General features: G+C 30.1%; 1 protein-coding gene across 4 annotated transcripts in view; it reads left to right on the top strand.

Annotated features, from left to right (window-relative positions):
- The window catches only part of LOC118194710 (uncharacterized), a 146,007-nt gene that overhangs the window by 102,613 nt on the left and 22,170 nt on the right, over positions 1 to 21,224 (top strand). For all 4 annotated transcript variants that reach the window (XM_085820658.1, XM_085820654.1, XM_085820662.1 and 1 more), the window contains exons 24-25: positions 17,919 to 18,047; positions 19,333 to 19,533. In XM_085820658.1, coding sequence (XP_085676784.1) covers positions 17,919 to 18,047; positions 19,333 to 19,533 — 330 coding nt within the window. The remainder of the gene's footprint in view (positions 1 to 17,918; positions 18,048 to 19,332; positions 19,534 to 21,224) is intronic.

Genomic DNA, 21,224 nt, shown 5'->3' with positions numbered 1-21,224 from the left:
CTTCAGGGAAGGTTCTTGTTATCGCAGAATATCACAAAATAAACTTTTACATAATCATTACTTATAATTTAATGTAATGCACATAAATATTTATAATACTTATTTCTATAATGATAAATTATAATTTAACATGATAAATAATAGGATTAAGATCTTCAGAATTTATGGTTTCACCGTTATCATCTTTCATTTACAATTCCTGATTTTACCAAACTGGAAGTCTCGCAATACTTCTAAACAAACATATCCATCAATAGGGCTGTCCTCTTGAGCTAACCAGCGTGTTCTCTGCACTGGTGGCCCAGGGTGCCTAGGCAGTTACTTGAAAAGGCCTCCGTTCCTCGCATTAAGGTAACTGGCTTTTGAGAACTGCACTAATACATTCCATAATTAAAAATATAATAATAATAATAATATAAAAAATTTACATGCATTCATAAAATGAGAGCCTCCAACATTATCTTGCATGAAGAGGGTAAAAAGAACAACTGTACAGAGGTAATTACAGGCCTCTGTTGAAGGAACCAGTACACCCTCATCATACTATACTTAACACACAATAACCCCTAAATTTTAACATGCATTTACCATAACTTCATATTACATATTTGTAATAATTTCACTTATTTTTTACACCTTTATTTTTAGAATAATTATAAAATTCGTATTCAAAATTTTCAACAAAATTTCAAAAACATAAAAACTTATCTTAATATCCTTCCCTATGAATAATTTCGTTACTTAATTTGCTTAATTTTTCGTTAGCTTAAATTTCGTTACTTAATTTGCTCACACATAATAATGAAAAATTAGAAAAATTAATGAACAAGAATTTCAGATTTTCTCAAAACAAATTGCAGAAATTTTAACCAAAGTTGAAATGAAAACTATAGAATCCGCACCACATTAAATTATTTAATTCCTGAGCTAGATTCACACGAATGTAATAATTTTTGAGCTGTTGAAAAAGCGGAAGTGCAAATAATTTTCTGTTGCACATACTTGCAAACACTAACTCGGATCGACCTTGAACCCGCTGTAATGCTTAATTCCTAAACGGTAATTCACTGATGATTTCCTTTTCACTAGGCATTCGAACTTCTCAATTTATCGAGATATTACTTTCAATCTATAAACACTACGCATGATTATTATTATTTTTTTTTAAGCACTTGCACCACAGCAGAAGAATGATCTGTTATTTTTTAAACACTGATAAAACAAATTTGATGATTCACTTCTTTCACATTATCTTGGATTTATCACAAAACGATGATTTGAAGAGCTGAATTAAATTTTCCATTGAGGTTTCAGGCTGCAGGAAACTATCCTGTCGACTTAATTGTCATGATAAAAGCAAAGGAAAGGACGGAACACTGTAGATGCTTGATTAGATCCATATTGAAGAAGAATTTTGATTGCGTAGTATTTAAAGAACTTGGCAGTCGAGGCAGTTTTAATTCCATTTTTATTTCCAATTGATATTTGTGGCCACAATCACTTTGGCACTCTAGTTATGCCTATTCAAGAACATTACATTTTTGATATAATTGAGAAGGAAAGCAAGCCACCGAAATTACAGCTTAGCAGAGTAGAGGGCAAAAGCTGAAGTGCGTAGTTATGCAAGATGGAAGCACGCGAAGAGAAAAGTGTTGGTTTACAATTCAGTGATTGGTTGTCAAGAGGCATCTGGTATTAACGGTTACGTAAGATCGCATGATTAATCTGAATGACGCAATGCAGATAAGTTATTACGATTTTAGAATAGAGAGGAAGAATTAATGTTTATAGTTATAATTCTGATTCATACATTTTTATCTTACATATATATATATTTGGAAAACTGAAGAATAAATTATAGATTTTTTAAGTAACAACATAAGTCTTTAATTCCAAATGGAAAACGATTTGAAAACATACAATGAGAATAATTTTATTTAATCTTTAGAAAGTAGCACTAAAATCAAGTTTCTTATTGAAATTAATTAAGGGCCCAACTGTTTGTACATTTTCTTGTGTATTAAAATGAGGGAATCTTAAAAAATATTCTAGCTTTTTGCTTAACTTGCAAATACCATCTAAATATAAAAAATTTGAATACTTGTTAAAACTTACCAGTATGACAATATTTGATCAAAATGTCACAAAGGGGCAACAAATTGTGATTCCATAAAATGATTTTTTTGTTTTTGTTTTTGTTTGTTTCACCAATGTGAAAAGATAAAATTTCTTGAATTTATTATATATTTTAGTGTATTATTATATATACGCTGCTAAAAAAAGAGAAAAAAGGGGGGGACGGTGCTATATCTCCCGTTCTACTGGGCCAATTGACAAAATTCAAGCTGTGTTTTCCATGTCTCGAAAGCGCGACTTAGGATATATATATTAGATTTATATATAGCACATTTCTAACATAGGTATTTTGACACAAAATCGAACTTTTTCTGAAATAACAGAGCAATTTTTTTCCATATTTCGATTCTATAACTCAAATTATACCAGAATGCCAAGTTTTGTAAAAATCGTACGAGTAGATTTTAAAATATTAGCTCTCAAAATTTTACCTCCTCAATGTTAATTGAATTTGGCAAATATTTATTAATATCTCTTTTTTTAATAAACTTTTATTATTTTTCCTTTCACATTTCAAAATTTAGGTTCATTCCAAATAAAATTTACCCATCTTTTGTGTTTTATTTTTTAAATTTCTATTTTTAAATAATTTTTATAAATTTTTCGAAAAAATTTTTGAATTATAACCTATAAAATTTTTAGCGTCATCTTAAAGGAGGTGTATTTCTAAGCATACCTGCAAAAAATTAGACTTTTTTATTCAAAATTTTCTAAGATATACACGAATTTACATATTTTCGCATTTTGAAATTTGGCATCTTTTTTTTGAGCGATAATAACTCCAAATGTTGTTTATGGATTTTTGTTACAGTGAATTGCCACAGCTATTTTTAACCTTAAATTTCAAATAACATTTTACAGAGAATTAATTATATATGAAATTTTTTCCCTCAATGATGCGTAATAAATATTTATTAATACTATATGAAAAGCTATTTTTTAAATTATAGATGATATTATTCAAATTTTTAGCTATTTTTTTTTAATTTCTCTCTTTTTTCCTTTTTTAAAAAAAATATTTGTAAGAGTAAATTTTTATCTTCGGCGTTTTATCGTCTGCTACTTTACTTTAACTTCATTTAAATTGAATTGTCTAAAACTGAGAACTTTCGTTTTATGTTTATTTGAATTTTATGAAAATATTTTATGACATTAACTGCATAATTTATTTCTAAACAAGCTGTTACTTATGAAGTGGCTGAAAGAGCGGCTGATACTATCATCCATATTTTTAAAGCACAGTATATTTTTATAGGAACATAAGATTTAGAATAATCATTTTTACAGTCAAAAGTCGTTAATTCGGACACCCATAATCCGGAATGATCTATAATCCGGACCTCAAAACTAAAATCTTTCTGCGCATGCGCATAGGCGTTTAGGCATGCGAGCAAGACCTTTATGACTGCGCATATGCGTCTGCGCAAGTGCAGAATACGTTTTCGCATGCGTGTTTAATGTATAACGGACGGTATAAGCTAAAATTATCTAATTATCTATTTCAGTTAATGTTGATGATTGCGTTGTTCCTTAATCTTCGAATTGGATCCGGCTTATTATTTTTTGTATTTGTTTGTGCACAAGTTTTGTAGAGCAGAATGTATAACTTTCTGAAAAATGGAAAAGCAACTGCAATTCAAAATTCAACTTCTCCAAATGTTTCATATTTTTACTCAATGAATTTCAATTATCACAAAAATACCAATACTTTTTTAATAAAGCAACAATAATAATCGAATAATACAATCAAAAGTCTTTAATCCGGACATCAAAGCTGCAAACTTTCTGTGCATGCGTTAACGCATTGCGCATATGCGTCTATGCATGCGCGTGTAATGTATAACGAACGGTATAAGCTAAGCTAAAAATGATCTAATTATCTATTTCAGTTAATGTTGCAGATTGCATTGTTCTATCTTCGAATTGGATCCGGCTTATTATTTTTTGCAGACTGTAAGAGCAATTTTATAAAAGTAAGCTTGAACTTTCGATTATGTCAAATAGAATTTCCGATGCTGGAGCTCCCAAAGGATCTACAAAACGAAAGTATGTTTCGATGTCCATCAAACAGAAAGTGGAATTGCTACAAAAAAATGGATAAAGGCATATCCTTTGTTTATCTAACCGTTCCGAAATCTGTTTATCAATTTTACGCTAATCTGAGCGGGGGGGGGGGGGAACGTCACGGTAGCGCGCAATGAACTGGAAGTTGATCTGTCAACACTATTGTTATCTTCAGGGCAGATGTTTTTATTTTATTCGGCTTATAATTCCTTACTAAATGTAGTATTACATCTCGATGTACTCCGTCTTTGATATGATTTAAATCAAATTCCTCGTCATTATAAATATCACGAATACAAATCAAATAGTTTTCTGGTTGCAATTTTCTAATTTCGGCTATGTGTAATGTATGCTTTACGCATGCGCACATTGAAAAAAATGTTTAATAAAGTAAACAAATAAATATTAAGCTTCTTTTTCTGTAAATTTTGATACCCTTTAGATCATAATTGCTCATTATTTTATAAATTACGGTTTCATATTTTTAATTTTATAATTTCTTCATGCCATCTTACCAGATTTAAACTGATGATCTATAATCCGGAATCGCCGAAGTCCCGACGAGTCTGGATTAAAGACTTTTGACTGCATAAAAGTCAAATTGTGATATAAACATACAACTAACTCTCTAGAGACTGAATTAATGGAAGTAATGGAATAATGGTTATGTAGAAATGATCTGCAGCTACTTAATGGCTGGATAAGTCAGCAGGTTCTGTGGACAAGTAAGAATAATTATATAAACGACACTCAACATTCTGGATTCAATTAAGAACGAGGGTACGATATTTATTAAAAGAATTTAAGAAGTTTTGAAACATAAAAAAAATCAACTCATTTTTTATCCTAAAATGTATTTTTAGGTGTAGCATATTTTCATTATATCCTTAAAATTCTAATTTAGAATGTAATTGTCAATAAGTGGATTCTAATCATCAGTAATATAATAAGTAATTATTACGGTTATTAATAAATCCTTGTTATAAAGTAATTGAAAATATTTCAAAAAACTTTTTCTGAATGCAAATATTTCTAATTTTATATTAATCAATATTGCACACGATATTATTTATTTGCACTTCAATTCTTACCGTCCGCTCTAGTAGGAGTTACAAATCAATTATATTTAATTAAGGAATGACCACCTAAATTTAGAAACAGCGTACCGTAACAGCAATTAAATTATTGGCGGCGTATCTTTCATGTTACTACCGATTGGCAAGCTACATGATTTTTAATGAGTATTCGGGTTTTGCTATTAACTTCACTTGGAAATCGTGCTTAAACTAGGTTAGTTGGTTATTTGAACATAGAAAGAAGGAGCTATTTGGTTAAGATGCTTTCATAGAGAACCTTTTTAAAGGTTTGGTTTGGTTTATTTAATTACGGCAAAGCACACTAGGGCTATCTGCCTAAGGGGAGGGATGCTTTCGTGGAGGACTTTCTAAGGGAAACTGGCTCATATACACGTTACACATGGGGAAAACCACAAAAACGCCCATGCAGCCAGCCTGTTCGCGGGATTCGAACCTCGGACCGAACTACCAGTGTTCAGCGACTTTACCGCTTGGCCGCTGGTGGGCCAAACCTTTCTAAAGAGAACCTAGAAAACTACGAAAACCAACCATGCAGCCTGGGTTTGACTTTGCTATAAACAATTAGTATTTAACAATCTTCAAATGCTAGGCAGCTGGTGAGGCTCCAATTTGATATTTTATTTGTAAATATTTAAAATATTGTTGTGTTCTTTGACACAAAGAGCAGAATTTAATTTTTGTTAACTTGTTAGTAAACTACCAAGCCGTAGTGCAAATGAATATTCAATTTCTTTTGCAATAATCGTATTCACTTAATATTCTTGGAATATGAGTTAAAGAAGAAATGATCTCGGAAGATTAAAGAAGTGTTTAAATCCAGTGATATTAGGTTTGTCTTACAAGCTCACGATCAAAATGATTCTGCAATTGCCTGAGTAGGTGACTTGTAAATGGCTGTGAATTAAGCAGATGACTTTTAATCTTACACTATTCAGTCAGAAAACGTGTTCTAAATGTTTTGTATTGCATGAATGAAAATGCCTCTTTTCATAATTCAGTAACCAATCAGAGAACTGCTTGTGTTCTGAAAATAAGTATGTGTACTCAATCGTCCTGCATGTTCTTCAAATTTGACTTCTTGTGATGTTTTTCTTTCCCAAAAACTAAAGTTGCCTCTCAAAGGAAAGTTTTTTTGACATTGAGGAGACAAAAGAAGTATGACATCTACTTTTAGAGGCATGTCAAAAATAGATCTCTAGAAGTCTTCTCTTCCATTACATGTTGTGCATTCAGACAAAAAGTTGCATCAGCGTAAATTTTATAAACTATTTTTATTACACTCTGATTACTTTATTAACATGCAGTGAATATATACTAAACCTTTTACTTCAGCTTCAGTAATTCGGAATTTTTGATGGAATTGTCGTCGGAACTAGGACTTGGAAGATAAGTCAAATTGAATATTTTGATAATCCAATAAAATCGAGGTCAAAGTTTCAATATTTTATTTTCTCAGGGAGGGGAAATTTTTTCAGTATTGGTCCATTATCCTAAGTGTATTTGCTTTGATTCTTTATTTTTTCCATAAAAGCGAAAATTTTACGTATGGTATATATATAACGCTGAGCCTCAAATTAAAATTTAATAATATACAGGTTGATTATAATTAAAGTTCCACTTTGAAACGGTCATAAAAAGAAAACTACTGTATCAAATGTTATCAAACTTGGTAACCATGTAAAGGAGGTCATGGGAATTTATTTTCAGCGAAAAAAGAAAGTTCAAAACCTCACCACCAGGGGAGAAATGGCGCTGTATGCAGTATTGTTAAACAAAATATGGGTCAGAATCTAACTTAACCTTTTGTTACACGGGTTTAATATGTTGTATACCCTTAAGAAACTTTGAAGTAAGCAAATTACCATTTAAAGGCGTTAAATTCGATAAAAGTCGAGTGCACCATCCGTGTAAGGGAGAAATTCGTCTGTGAAAACTATGAATTAGTGATAAGAAAATGTGACATCGCAAGTCACTCGCACAAGTGCCTACAATCTGAAAATCGTTTTCTTACAGATCGCTAATTTCTAATTTTTTAAGCCTCAATTCGGGCCTAAAACATGAAGATGTCGACTCAAAACACTTTTATTCGATTTGGGCCAAAAAAATTCCTCATGTTATCTACCTAGTTCCATTGCATTCTCCTACTGCATTCTATTGCATAACTGAACCATTTTTCTTTGAAGAGCAGTCGACAGCTGGTCCTCTGTGATTGCAGCTCGCTTAGAGTCAAATTTAAAATGTTTCGTGATACATGAATTGCAGTAACAAGGCATTTCAGATACTACGATTTTTATGCAGGGCTGGGCCCCACCTCACTTTTATCGCACAGTTACTTAGGCAACATTTCACGAATGAACCTCTCATAGGCCGACATTTCCCCACTTCCCACCAGACCCCAACCTCTGTGACTTTTGGCTATGGGGTTATCTCAAAATGTACCATGTAAATTAAACTTTAAAAGTTTGACAGTTTGGTTCAAGTCCCAGCTTTAAAAAAATATATACAAGGTTCATACGATCCTTAAAAGTCCTTAATTTTTTCAAAAATGAATTTTTGTTCCTTAAAAGTCCTTAATTTTGGCCAAAATGAATAAACGGTCCTTAATTTTGCTCATTTGACATTTCTTATCATTTCTAATTATTGCCATTCTAAGTGTTAATTATGATTTCTCATGAATATGAAATTAAAATTACACGGCTCTTAACCAATCTGTTGGCGGATTTGCGATGCAAACGATTAAAAAAAAAAAAAAAAAATACCTACCCGAACGAAAGTATCAGTGTCTGATTGGCTATTCACCCAATCTTTCGAAACAGGTGTTATCCATAAATTTAGGCAGATTGTCATAAAAGCATGAAGCCGGAAGTTCTTTAAGATGCGAAAGTGATGATGAAGGTGCTCGAGAAAAAAAAAAAAAAGCGGGGGGGGGGGTTCTGAAAATATTTGCCAAAATTAGAGCAATTCCAACCTGGAAGGCCACAACCCTTCCAACGCCAATAGGAACGAGATGCCTGGAAAGTGCATTTTCAATAAACTGTGGCTTCATCAAGCTGACTACAAAGACTGGATACTGATGGATGACAATCCTTAAATGTGGTCTTTGTGTGAAACAAATTGAAATTTCTAAAATGGGAGAGTCAGCGCTGAAAATTGACATGAAAATTAAGTTTCGTTTTATCATTTCAATTTGTTTTTACACGATTTTGCTTAGCGTAATTTCTGTGTTTGTTTCAATTAAGCCATAAATTAATTTTTTATCACCTTCTATGGAGTTTATTCTCTTTTGCACATACTATATGTATGGGATATCGGGATTATGAGTTTATTTCTGCAGAGGGTCTGTTATCGATTTCACGGGAAATCTGTTGCTCCATTTCGATTTTAGGTCGCCAAGGGCAAATTCGGTAACGCTAGCCGAGAAAAAGTGAAGTTCGGAAATACGTTTTGAAGCTTCATTAGACAATTAAGTATTTGGTTTAAACCTATGTTGTTGATAGTAATGCATAATTTTTGCTAGTGGCGATACAATTATTAGTTGAAAATAACTAATTAAAAATTTTTTAATATTTTTAAAGCTGAAAACAACTAATTGAAACTAATTTTCCTGAATTAACTAGATGCAAAATTAACTTTCATGAATTACTAAAGTTATTGGGTAGTATACAGTACAAAGTCTGAGGTCTGGACTTTTCGGGACTTCGGCGATCTCAGGTTTGAGATTTTTCCGGATATTAGATCATTTTAAATCTACTAAGATGGCATGTAGAAATTATAAAATTGAAAATATGAAATCGTGATTTATGAAATAATGAAGCATTTATGATTTAAGGGTATCAAAATTTACAAAAGAAAAGAGCTTAATATTTATATGTTTACTTTATTAAACATTTCTTTCAATGTGAGATGTTTGATTTGTTTTCTCTGCTGATACTTTAGACTAATACTATAGACATATAATTTCTTGTTGAGTTATTAAGTTCCATTGTTCAAGTCCTGTAATTGCTGTGTCGAGAATTCCGAATAACTTGTCAATCAAAATTTTTTCTCGTTCATTAACCTCTCTGTTACTTTCTTCACTATCGGTATCTGTATTTTCTGGATTTAGAACCATACTACAGATTTCGCCCTCCGTTAATTGATTGATGATTGGGGCATTGTCATCGCAATGAAAAACTTCTGTTTAACTTCCCTAAATTCTGCCGCCTGGTGCGGCCATGCGAGCTCTGACGCTGGTTCTGGCTTTATGTGAATAACAAATCAGTTATTCTTAAGTCAAATAGCACTAAATATAATCGTTTGTCCTATGAGTATCATTAATTAGTTATCTATTATCTATTTTTAGCATAAGGAAAGAAATTTCTGTTAAATCTCCCCTTGTCAACATTTTAGCGCATTAACCTTAAATCTGTAATCGGTTAATACTGTGTTGTTTGGCGTCGCTGCATGAGTCATCACTCAAGTTGTCATCCGTTGATAAACATGCGGTGATGAAAGCAAAATACAATAAATAATGATTCGCGATTTCGGCATCAAGGATATAAAATATTAGTTGCTGTAAAATTAATAAATGTTTCGGTATGAGATTATGCCAAGCAGATACGCAGCTATGGAGTCAAGTTACTAATCACACAAATTTATGCTAAAGTAATTATTTCTTCAATAATGAGATATTTTATTTAGCGCCAAACTGAGATTAAGAATCGGGCTTTCTGGCATGTTTTTTTATGATGAGGAAAAAAATCTAATGCGCATGCCTAAAGCATACCCCTTCCCTCCAAAAAAGCCCTAAAAAATTGGTTTGTGGTGGCTTTGAGGTCTGGATTTTAGGTCATTCCAGATATTGGATGTCCTGATCTCGGAATTTGTACTGTATATATGTATATGTACTGTATACATATATATTTTTTCAGTATACATTTCTTATAATATATAGGCCTTTATATCTTCATGTACATTCACTGATCTTATTTATATTACTTTTATATTTTCTTTGATTTGTTTTTACAAAGTTTGCATTATTTATCTTTTTTTTATAATCTTCTATGTTTATTTCAACTTTACTTTGAATTCGATTTCATAATGACAATTTCCAGTGTTTAATTTCTACAAATAATATAGTACTCAAATGCATAAACATGAAAGTGTTGGGGACGATTACTCGAGTTTTATAGGATTTCTCTACAGTAATTGATTTTTACTCCAAATTGAATTGACTAAAATGCTTCATAAGAATAAGTTCTTCGAGTATCAGCATTGGTTCATAATTCCTACTATTCGCGGAAATATTTGGCCTGACTAGAATTGCCAGTTTGGCTTTAACTTATAACTCGAGTAAAGACGAAACACTTTCGTATTTACGTATTTTTATCAATTATTGTTCATTGAACGGGAATTGGTTTGTTCCCCTTGAAAAGTCAACTAATTTCCGATCAATGACAATGATTACATGTTTTTAATTTTTCCTTTTACAATTGAAATATTATTCTTCGTGATGATTTAACTCCAGTCCCCGTTAAAACATTATTAACATTTTGCTTTCAAATTTCTTCAAAACATCTTTCAAAATATAACTTACCAGTATGGATGCACACTATTAAAATAATTCTACTTTAATTAAACTTAGGAGATAATATAATCAATTAATCAATACTGTTTAGGAAATAAATTATATATATATATAACATATATATGCGATACTTAATTTTACTAATGCCTTGCATGTAATGCCCCTTTTAGCTGCAAAACATCTTTCCCTTCTGAACTGCAGAGTTTCTTCTAACAGTATCATGAATTTTGTCAGTATCATGAAGTTAGAAGAACCATCTACTTCAGGAAAAGATGTAACTGCTAATTCAACATCAATAAGTGTAGAAAATAATAAAATCAATTCTTTTCTTTTCAAATCTGAAGTTACAGATGCAGAAATATTGTGGGCTTTTAATTGCATCAAAAGCCACTATTCTTTTAAATCGTGTGTTCATATTGGGCCATTATTCACTAAAATGTTCCCGGATAGTTCCATTGCAAAATAGTTTTCATGTGGTGAAAAGAAATGTGCTTATATCTGTTATTTTGGTCTTGGCCCTTATTTTAAAACTTTGTTACTAAAGCATTGTAAAAATGCTGAGTTTTTTACATTACTATTTGATGAGACTCTTAATCTGACAAATCAAAAGAAGCAACTAGATATTTATGTGAGGTACTGGCATCACGAAAATAAGGTCAGAACTCAGTACCTTACTTCTACATTTATAGGGCATGCAACAAGTGAAATTATTTTATCCAAATTTTCTGAATGTTTTGAAAAACTAGACTTGTCAAAACTCTTACAAATACCGATGGATGGTCCTGCAGTAAACTGGAAATTTTATGATTTATTGCAACAGGACTTGACAAAGGAATATAACATTTAATGCTTGACATTAGGGACATGTGGTTTACACATTCTTAACAATGCTTTCAAGCATAGGATGTCATCCACTGGCTGGGACATTCCATCATTCTTATCCTCCTTATATTGGATTTTTAAAGATTCTCCTGCAAGACGTGAAGATTTTTTAAGTATATCTGGCTTAAAAAAGCTACCTGTGAAGTTCTGCTTTTACCGATGGTTGCAAAATGTCCCAGCAGTTGAAAGAGCCATTGAAATATGGGATGACTTGCTACTGTACAGTAAAGAAGTTGAAATGGGGAAGTTTAAAAAAAAATTCATCGAAATCCTTCTCAAATATTTTGGAGGCAACTAAAGATAAAACATTTCTTAAAAAATTAATTTTTTTTTTCTCTCTCTGTTGAAAAAAATATTGTCTTTCCTTGAATATTATTAAAGTGATAAACCACTTATTCCCTTTTTTGCTGAAGATATCTTAAAACTTGTAAATGATTGCCTTCAGCACTTTAAAATTTTGAAACTAGAATATTCAAAAATAACTAAAGCAGAAAATCTTTATAAATTTAATTTTAATGATCCAAATTGTTATAATGATAAAAGTAAAGTTTATTTGGGATTCCTTGCTGAGCAGTTAATGAATGATAAATGCCGCAAGAAGGACATTTCACAAGCTGAAAGTTTTGCATTGAAACAAGAAGGTCAACAATGTGTCTTAACAGTACAACACTTAACGTTTAAATGTCCAATAAATTATTCTCTTATTCGAAATGCATCTTGTATAGACCCACGATTGATAGTTAAAAGTCCAGAAAAAGCCCAGAACAAAATGAAAATAGTTCTAACGGTATTAATGCAGAATAAACGTGTTTTACAAGATGATTGGGATGAAATTCTGCTGCAGTTTGGAGAGTTTCTAGACAAAGTAGTTAAGACAAATTTACATGAATTTTCTACTTTTGATCTTCAAAATCTTTCTCTTGACACATTTCTCACTTCTTATTTTCTTGATTTTCACTATTCAAAAGTATGGAAAATAGTGAAAATGATTCTTATCTTGTCACATGGACAGGCCTCTGTGGAAAGGGGCTTCTCTGTAAATAAAGCAATTGAAATTGAAAATTTAAGTCACTCATCATACATTTTTCAACGCACAGTATTTGATTACATAAAATTTTCTGGAGGTGTTCTTAATATCGAAATTAATAAAGAAATGAGATCAGCTGCAGCTTCTGCATATGCAGTATTTAGAAGAACAAAAATCTTTAACTAAATCTGAAAATTCAAAGAGGAAACGAAATATCATTGAGGAAGAAAATAATTATATGAAGCAGAAGAAAAAATTTCTTCAAAGGGACATTAAAGATATTAATGAAGAAGTAGATGAAGCTGAGACCAGCATGAACATTGATTTGTTTATCAAAGCAAATGAACTTAGAAGAATAGTTAAAAAAAAGGAAATAGACATAAATAAATTAGATGTTAAAATAGCTGAAAAGATTTCAGATTTAAAATAAAAGCACAAATGTTTTGTATCTTTTATTGTACAGTTTATTATTCTAGTATCTTTCAAAAAACCAAGGAAATAAATTGTATGTTTACAAATCAGTTATTTTAATCTGCAAAATATTCTTACATTGTGATTAAAATAATAGTTGACTGTGTTTAAATAAATATCAAATAAGTTAAATAATAATCATGTAAATCTCTAAAATAGTGACTGTTATTAGTGTAAAATACACTTATACATGTTTTTAAAGAAATTATGTTCCTAATTTAATGTTATCTACTTCATAACTTGTAGGGAGTTAGTTTAATTTTCAAAATTGTTTTATTTTAAGTATTAAAGTGAATTTAATAATAGTGCATAATACACACTTCTGTTAGTTTCTTAAAGTGAAATTACAAGCATGAAGTCGGTTGTATGGATAATTGCTTTATTCTATTCTTTTTTTTTTTTGTTTGTTTGTTTGCTGATAGGTCCTTAATTTTTTCTTTGATGGTCCTTAAAAGTCCTTAATTGTCATGTAAGGAAATGTGTACGAACCCTGATATATATAAATATAAATTTTTATATTAATCCTCTTAGAAAGAATGTTTTAAGAAGGTAATTTTTCTCTCGTGTCATAGATTGTATAAAAAAACATGATCTTTAATATGATTTAGATTGTTTCAGCCGATATAAAAATCGGGTAAATCTGTGGTACAGAATAAACACTTATTTCTTTGTCATTTAGTAAAAAATCTTTTAATTAAAATATTTATCGTTTGGACTTTGCTCTATACTTTGTTTATAGTTAAAATGTCTAGAAAAGTAAGAGCTGTCTTCAACTGAAACGCAGTTGACGCAATTGATATTTTAAAAAAAATGGACAAGAATGCAAAATTTATGGAAGTCTAGCGATCGAAAAATCTTAATTTTTTTGTGTGAGCACTGAAAATAACTGTAGAAGGAAAAAAGAAAATTAAGGAGAAAAGTAAGCAAAAATTTGAAGGAAAATTTGGCTGTCAAGACATACCAAGATGTTTTAAAAAGTTGAACGCTTTTGAATACACTTTCAGGATATTTTAAAGAATTTAGGTGCTCAAACAGAAAATACTTGGACGTGTACACCAGCAAATACCATCAATTCAGCTTGTGTTAACAGAAAAAACAAAAACGATATCATTGCAGATTAAAGTGAAGACTGGTTTTAGACTATATGGTTTGGTTTTAGACTGGTAGTTCAGTCCGAGGTTCGAATCCCGCGAACGGGCTGGCTGCATGGGCGTTTTCATGGTTTTCCCCGTTTGTAACATGTATACGAGCCAGTTTCCCTTAGAAAGTTCTCCACGAAGACATCCCTCTTCTTAGGCAGATAGCACTAGTGTACTTTGCCGTAATTAAATAAACCAAAACCTCTTGTTGAAACCAGCCTTTCCTTTCATCTCATACCTTCAAAATGCTAACCTCTAAAGTTTGATAAAGGCTCTGACTTAAATACTGATGAAATGGATTGAATTGGATTATGAAGTTACGGCAAAGCAGGGCTATCTGCCTAAACGGAAGGATGCCTTCGTGAAGAACTTTCTAAGGGAAACCAGCTGGCATACATGTTACACATGAGAAAATCCACAAAAACGCCAGTGCAACCAGCCCGTTGACCGAGATTCGAACGCCGGAGTGAACTAACAGTGTTCAGCGTCTTTACCATTCGGCCATTTGTGTGTCTTTATGAAATGGAAAGCGATAACTTTATTTAAAATGATTGTCCAAAATACCAAGATGTTTCGAAAAAATGGGTGCTTTTTAATATACTTGCAGAATGCCTGAAGAAAAAGAGCAAGAATAAAGCAGAATGCCTGAAGAAAAACTGTTTAAAGCAGTGTATGCAAGTCATCCTAAGTTAAAATGTCGGTTATACATCTTTCTTATTTATAGATCTTTTCTGAACGGAACACTAAAAGGCATGTTAACTGTGCTTTACTCTATTTTCTCTTTTAATATATGCAGTTTTTAAATGCTTTGTATTCTGGGTCACAAAGTATTCTTCCAAAAGAAACACAATTCAAATAAATAAAAACAAATTCTGGAAAATTTATATTAATAAATATATTTAAAATGCTCAGTTCGAATGAATAAATAGAAAATTTTTAAATAATTATCTGAAGAGACAATGCAACACTAACAATTAAAATAAAAGTCTAAAAATTTAAAAATTACCTAAAATAGTAACTATGACAAAAAATATGGTATAAAGAAAACTATTTGAAAAAAAAAATAAATAAATAAAAATAAACGATGCACCTTTGATTTAAACTACGAAATTCGAATGAGTAAATAGAAAATTTTAAAACAGTTATTCGAAAGAAACTATGCAACTTAAATAATTAAAATGAAATTTGAAAAAAAAATTGCTTAAAAGTAATAACAATTGTAATTAAAAATATAATATAAAGAACATAATTTGAAAGAAGGAACGATTGAGTCTTTTTTTTCCTCTCACGCATTACGTAAAAATCGAAATGAAAATAGGTTGCCACATATTAAGAAGTTTGCCAAGTGAACTAATTTTGGCGCAAACTGAATAAAAAGTGGCAACATAAATTGTTGAATTTCTCCGGAAATTTCACGCTAAATTTTAGGCATAATTTGAGTCGTAGAATCGAAATATGTAAAAAAAATGGTATGTTATTTCAGAAAAAGTCCGATTTTGTGTCAAAATACCTATGTTAGAATAGTGCTATATATAAATCTAATATATATCCTAAGCCATGCTTTTGAGACATGAACGCAATTTGAATTTCGTGAATTGGCCCAGTAGAACGGGAGATATAGAACTGTCCCCTCCCCCCCCTTTTTTTTGAGCAGTGTACATATACACCATTAAATATTTCTGAACTGTAATAGTATTTTATATATTTTGTGCTTAAATAATTTATGTTGTAAAGTTGTGTAAGTTAAATAAACATGCTATTTATGCTATTGTGATGTTATAAATGTAATTGTTCTCGATTAGAAGTACAGGGGAATATTATGCATACTGACATAAAATATAGATTTAATTATAAATGCTATTACAGTTTTCTTTTAATCATCAGTAATCTGTTATTTATCAGATAATGCACAAAACATTTTAATATTTTATTTTCTTATGACAAATCTATACTAACATGTGAGTATATGTTTTTGATTCCAGTCAGTTGTTGGATAATTTTCTTCCAAATTCAATGCCTTAATAAAATTAACTGTTAATTTTTTAAATTGCTTTCTGTGTAATGTTGTTAAATAAAAGATGTAAAAGGTTAAATAACTTAACAATTCAACCATCCAAAGATTTGCTCTTCCTGAGATACGCATGAAGAAAGCATATTATTTTGAATATAATTCCAAAATGCCAACTGTAAATAATGTTATCCTTTTCTCTTGTGATTTGTTGCCTTAATGATTTAGGCTCATTTCAAGATGCACACATATATGCATGTATCATTCAACATATATTAAATATATAACTTGGCAGGTTGTAGCTTCGCAGGTTTTCATTCTAGCAGAATTCGCGTGTAACATTCAGAAACATGTCATGAGTTCCATGACCACTCCATGATCATGAATGCTTAAAAGAACTATTATATATGAGCTGGGCTTTTTCATCTTATAGTTTATCCTAAAGAAACAAAGAATACAAATTATTGAAAATGATGTAGAATGTTTAATTATAAAATGTGTTTTATAAAAATTCTTTCAAATAAGTTTAGAACTTAAAAGGGCTCTTTTCAGGGCTACCCTTCTGTCAGCATGGTATCTTGAAAACATATCTTTCCTATCCATAAATATAAGAAAGTATCTCACTGGAAAATGTGCTGATTTATTCTTAAATAGAAGAAATCTTGCACTGTTTCATGTACAAAAATATATTGATTAAGAGTTTGAATATATATGTGTGCACTTATATATATATGTATCATCAATTATCAGCACAATATCTGATTCCAGCTAAAAATAATCTCAAAGCTTGTAGGATTTAAAAATTTTGTGTGCGAGTGTCATATCATTTTGCAACATATCCCGAAAATGGATATTCTAAAAATGAAAACTATGCAAGCTGCAATGCCTAACACTTTGAAACTCTGTAGTTGAAAAGTGGTCAACTTGGGTATTTTGTCTTTTAATATGAAACAGTCATTTCTATAAAATTTTAAGCATCTCAATATTTATAATAAATTTCTATTCCCACTTCTTTTTATGCATCTTTCTGATTTTGAGGGTCACCATACAGTTTATGTTCTCAATCTTTGAAGTTCAAAATGTGCCTGTAAATATTATACAGAATAAGAAATTATTAATGTGAATTATCAGTTTTAGGCTTGAATTTCAAGTATGATTTTTGTATTATATGCTTATTGGAAAAAATGCAATAAAAAATCTCTTATCAATGTATGTGCATGATTAGTTGTAAATTCTGTCCAACATGATTTGGTCATTTGATTAGATATATATATATATTATATTGTGAAATATCTTTTCATATAATTATGCTCTCTTTAATATTCATAGTATTAAAATTTACTGTTTTAAAATTTTGTGTATGATTTATAGTCATATAAAATTAAGTAGTTTTTTTATTCTTAAAATTATGAGCAGAGAAAAGGATTTCTAGGTGGTAAAATTTAATACTTTATATATTTTGCATGTGCATGAAATATATGTGTATGAATTATAAGTACTGTATTTAAATTCACAATGTGTTTCCTAGGAAAAACTACAGTCTGCTTTAATATCCTATGAAGAAGTTATGAGGTTAAGAGATGTTCTTGAAGAAGATGAATCTAGATCTGACAATCGATTGCTTAATACTTTGAGAAGTGAACATATGCAGTTAAAGGTAAATCTTTTAGTAACGTCAGTAGCTTTAAATTCAGGAACTAAAATTAATAAACTAAATCATCTAATAGGTCTTTTACCTATAAAAAAATTAAAATATTAAAATAGTTAAGACACAATAACACGCCGAGCGGTTTTGCAGCTGAGGATGGTGGTTCAGTAAAACCATTAAAATTAGTCCTGTGAAAATTTTGAAAATATAACGCTGATTTTTGTTGTTTGACTTCTGAATTAGTATTAAAATAGTTGTTAAAGACTTGTTGTACTTTTATAGTCATGGCAATTATTGTGAAATTATATCTAAAACAGAGTATGAAAATAATCTTTTAATCCTGAAATCCTTTATGGCTGAAAAAAATATTTGATTTAAATATCTTAGAAGATTTTAATTAATCAAAGAAGTGGGAACCTACACAGATTTCTTTGAAATCTTAAAGCAGAATTTTAGCTAAATTAAAATTTCAGATTGGCATATGTATTCTCACTTCTGCTAAGTAATATTTAAAAATTCAGTTCCAGAAAAAAAATTGAAATATTTGAAGTTTAGAAGTAATGTTTTATATCACACTTTCAAGTTAAAAAAATAAATAATTAAATTGGTGGCACTTTATTTAAATGAATTGAATGATATCTATTTTTACAAGTGATATAAATGATGAGTGAAACATCATTCATGTTTTTGAGTTCTTTTTGGCTGAAAAATAACTGAGTCAGAACTTGGAAGTATATTTAAGAAAGATTTTGAGACGTTCATCTTTTTAAGAAAGTTGATGTTTTAAGGAATGTTAAACCAGAACAGTACAGAGACTTAAAGAAAACAATTAGCTTGGATATTTGCATAATCATAATATAACTTCTTTATGGAAAGGGCAAGAAATTAAATTTGGGGTCTGCCAGTTTGAGGCATCTATCTATCTTCTGACAGATTTCTTTTCAAAATGTTTTGCAAAGAAAAGAGTTTTGAAGAGCACATCTTTTATTTCCATTTCCCCTGTAAATGAAACTCTTCTGAAACCAACTAGAATATAATTGAAAATTTGTTGATAACATAGCTAAAACCACTAAAAAATTTGCTAATAATGTAGCTAAAACAGATTGAAGAGCAAAGGTTAAACTTACTTTAAAATATTTATTGTCTCCCCCCTTCCCCCATTTTCCCCCTTCAATTCTGTAATTTAGTATTGTTATTTACTCTTATTGTATTTCAGTTTCTTTAATATTCATTTTTTCAATATTGTGCATAAAATATTCAGCATTTTTTTTTTTTTTTTTTTTCCATCTCAAAGGATCAGTTGAAGTCATTAAGGGAGACACATGAGGAAGTTACAAAAGAACTGAAAGCTTTGCAGGCTGTTCATAAATCTCTTAAAACTGAAAACAATGATCTGAAACTTAAGCATACTGCCATGCAAGGTGAACTAGTAGAATGTCAGAATGAAACATCATCACTAGATGTTGAAGTTTCAAAACTTACCAGTTGTTGTGAAGTAAGTAAAAGCATGTGGGTGTAGTATAATGATAAGGAAATACAGTGAAATCTGTGAGATATATAAGAACACACAGATTTACTTTTTGCACATTTTCGAAAAAATTAAGTCAAATTGATTGCTTATTTTATAAAATATCATTATATTTGTGTATGTAATAATTTTGAACTGTCATATATATTAAAATTTCTTACGTTCAAGCAATATTTGCACTTTGAAAATTGCAGTATCATAAGATGATGTACAGTTGTTCACAAGGTTATTTTACAACTCTGCTATGGGCCTGTTCTTACAAGTATGCCTCCTAATGGTTCTTCATATAGTGTTATCTCCTTTTTAGTTGGTTATCATTCTGATTTAAATCAGCTTGCACGCAGAAGCAGATTAATTTTAGCAAAACTTTGTAAGTTGGAATTAAAGTTAGAATGCATGCTGCAAAGAAAGTTAACTTAAATGATAACATTAACAATTTAGACAATGATCTTTTTAATATTACAATTCCCAATCAAGCTTGACTGTCAGTAAAACTTAATAATTTTTATCACAATTTAACTTAAAAGAAGCTGATTGCTCTTTGGTTCTACTCTTCTTCCCTTTTTTCTTTTAACATTTCTCTTTTATTTTCTCTTTCAGTTTGTTATTTATTACAGCTCATGTATTTGCTTAATTTTATATCCTTTCTCTTGGTTGTTTATAGTTTACATGTTCTTTATCTCATGAGCTTTTGTTCCTGGCTAGCATTTTAAGTAGATTTTTTTTTTTTTTTGGCTTTGCTTTGCTTTTTGCACTAGGTTGCCACCTCCTCATCATGAAATTTTAATTATTAAAATGATTGTTACTTTTCTTTTCTGTACCCTTTGCCAGCAGCTATTTTTAACAAATTTAAAGACATTTTTCTTCTTACATATTTTTATGTACAAAAATTTAATAACTAATGCTTTCTATTTAATAGCTTTGTTTTGATTTTACTTAAGGTGCATGATTAGTTTATTTTAGGTGGCTAGTATATCTAGTTAAAAATATTTACTTTTATTTATAATGTATCTGCATCTTGTCTTTAAGACTCCAGGAAATGATATTCAATTTCTTTGTTTTTCTCTTTCTTATATGTATACTACCTACCTAAAATAGTTATTTAAAAAAAAAGAAAATAATGATTTTAATGAATCCAACAAGTATAGTTTCATGAGCCCAGCTAGTAATTTATAATAATAGAGATGGAGAACTGTGTTTGTTTCTTTTGAATTGCTTAGTTTTCAATCAATAACAGATAGATTAAATTGGAAAGAAAAGTATATTATGCTTTTCTGAATGGCAGCACATTGTTGTAAAAAAAGTATTTTGTTGCAAATAGTGGCAATTCATTTCTTTTAAATCATTGATTTTGTTTATTTAAGTTCAAAGACAAATTCTTATGCTTTGCTGAGAAGACTCATTTCTTTTAAATTGCTGATATTTCTGATGAAATTTGAAACATAATATCTTATGCTTATATGCAATACACTGCTGTTAAATCACTGAGTTTGTTAGTCAAAATTTTATTAATTTCATATGAAACATAAAATAAATAAATAAAAAAATTAAATTCAGGCCTGAAGGTGCTCATGTTCAGGTGGATGACTGTATCTTTAAAATTTAGTGGTTCTGTATGCTGTCATTTTTCCACAGTACACATACATATATACATATAT

Source organism: Stegodyphus dumicola, chromosome 1 (assembly GCF_044657685.1).
Source record: "Stegodyphus dumicola isolate Sdum_Otavi_A_Nest chromosome 1, ASM4465768v1".
Taxonomy (NCBI): domain Eukaryota; kingdom Metazoa; phylum Arthropoda; class Arachnida; order Araneae; family Eresidae; genus Stegodyphus; species Stegodyphus dumicola.
This window is presented reverse-complemented; position numbering and strand designations above follow the sequence as displayed.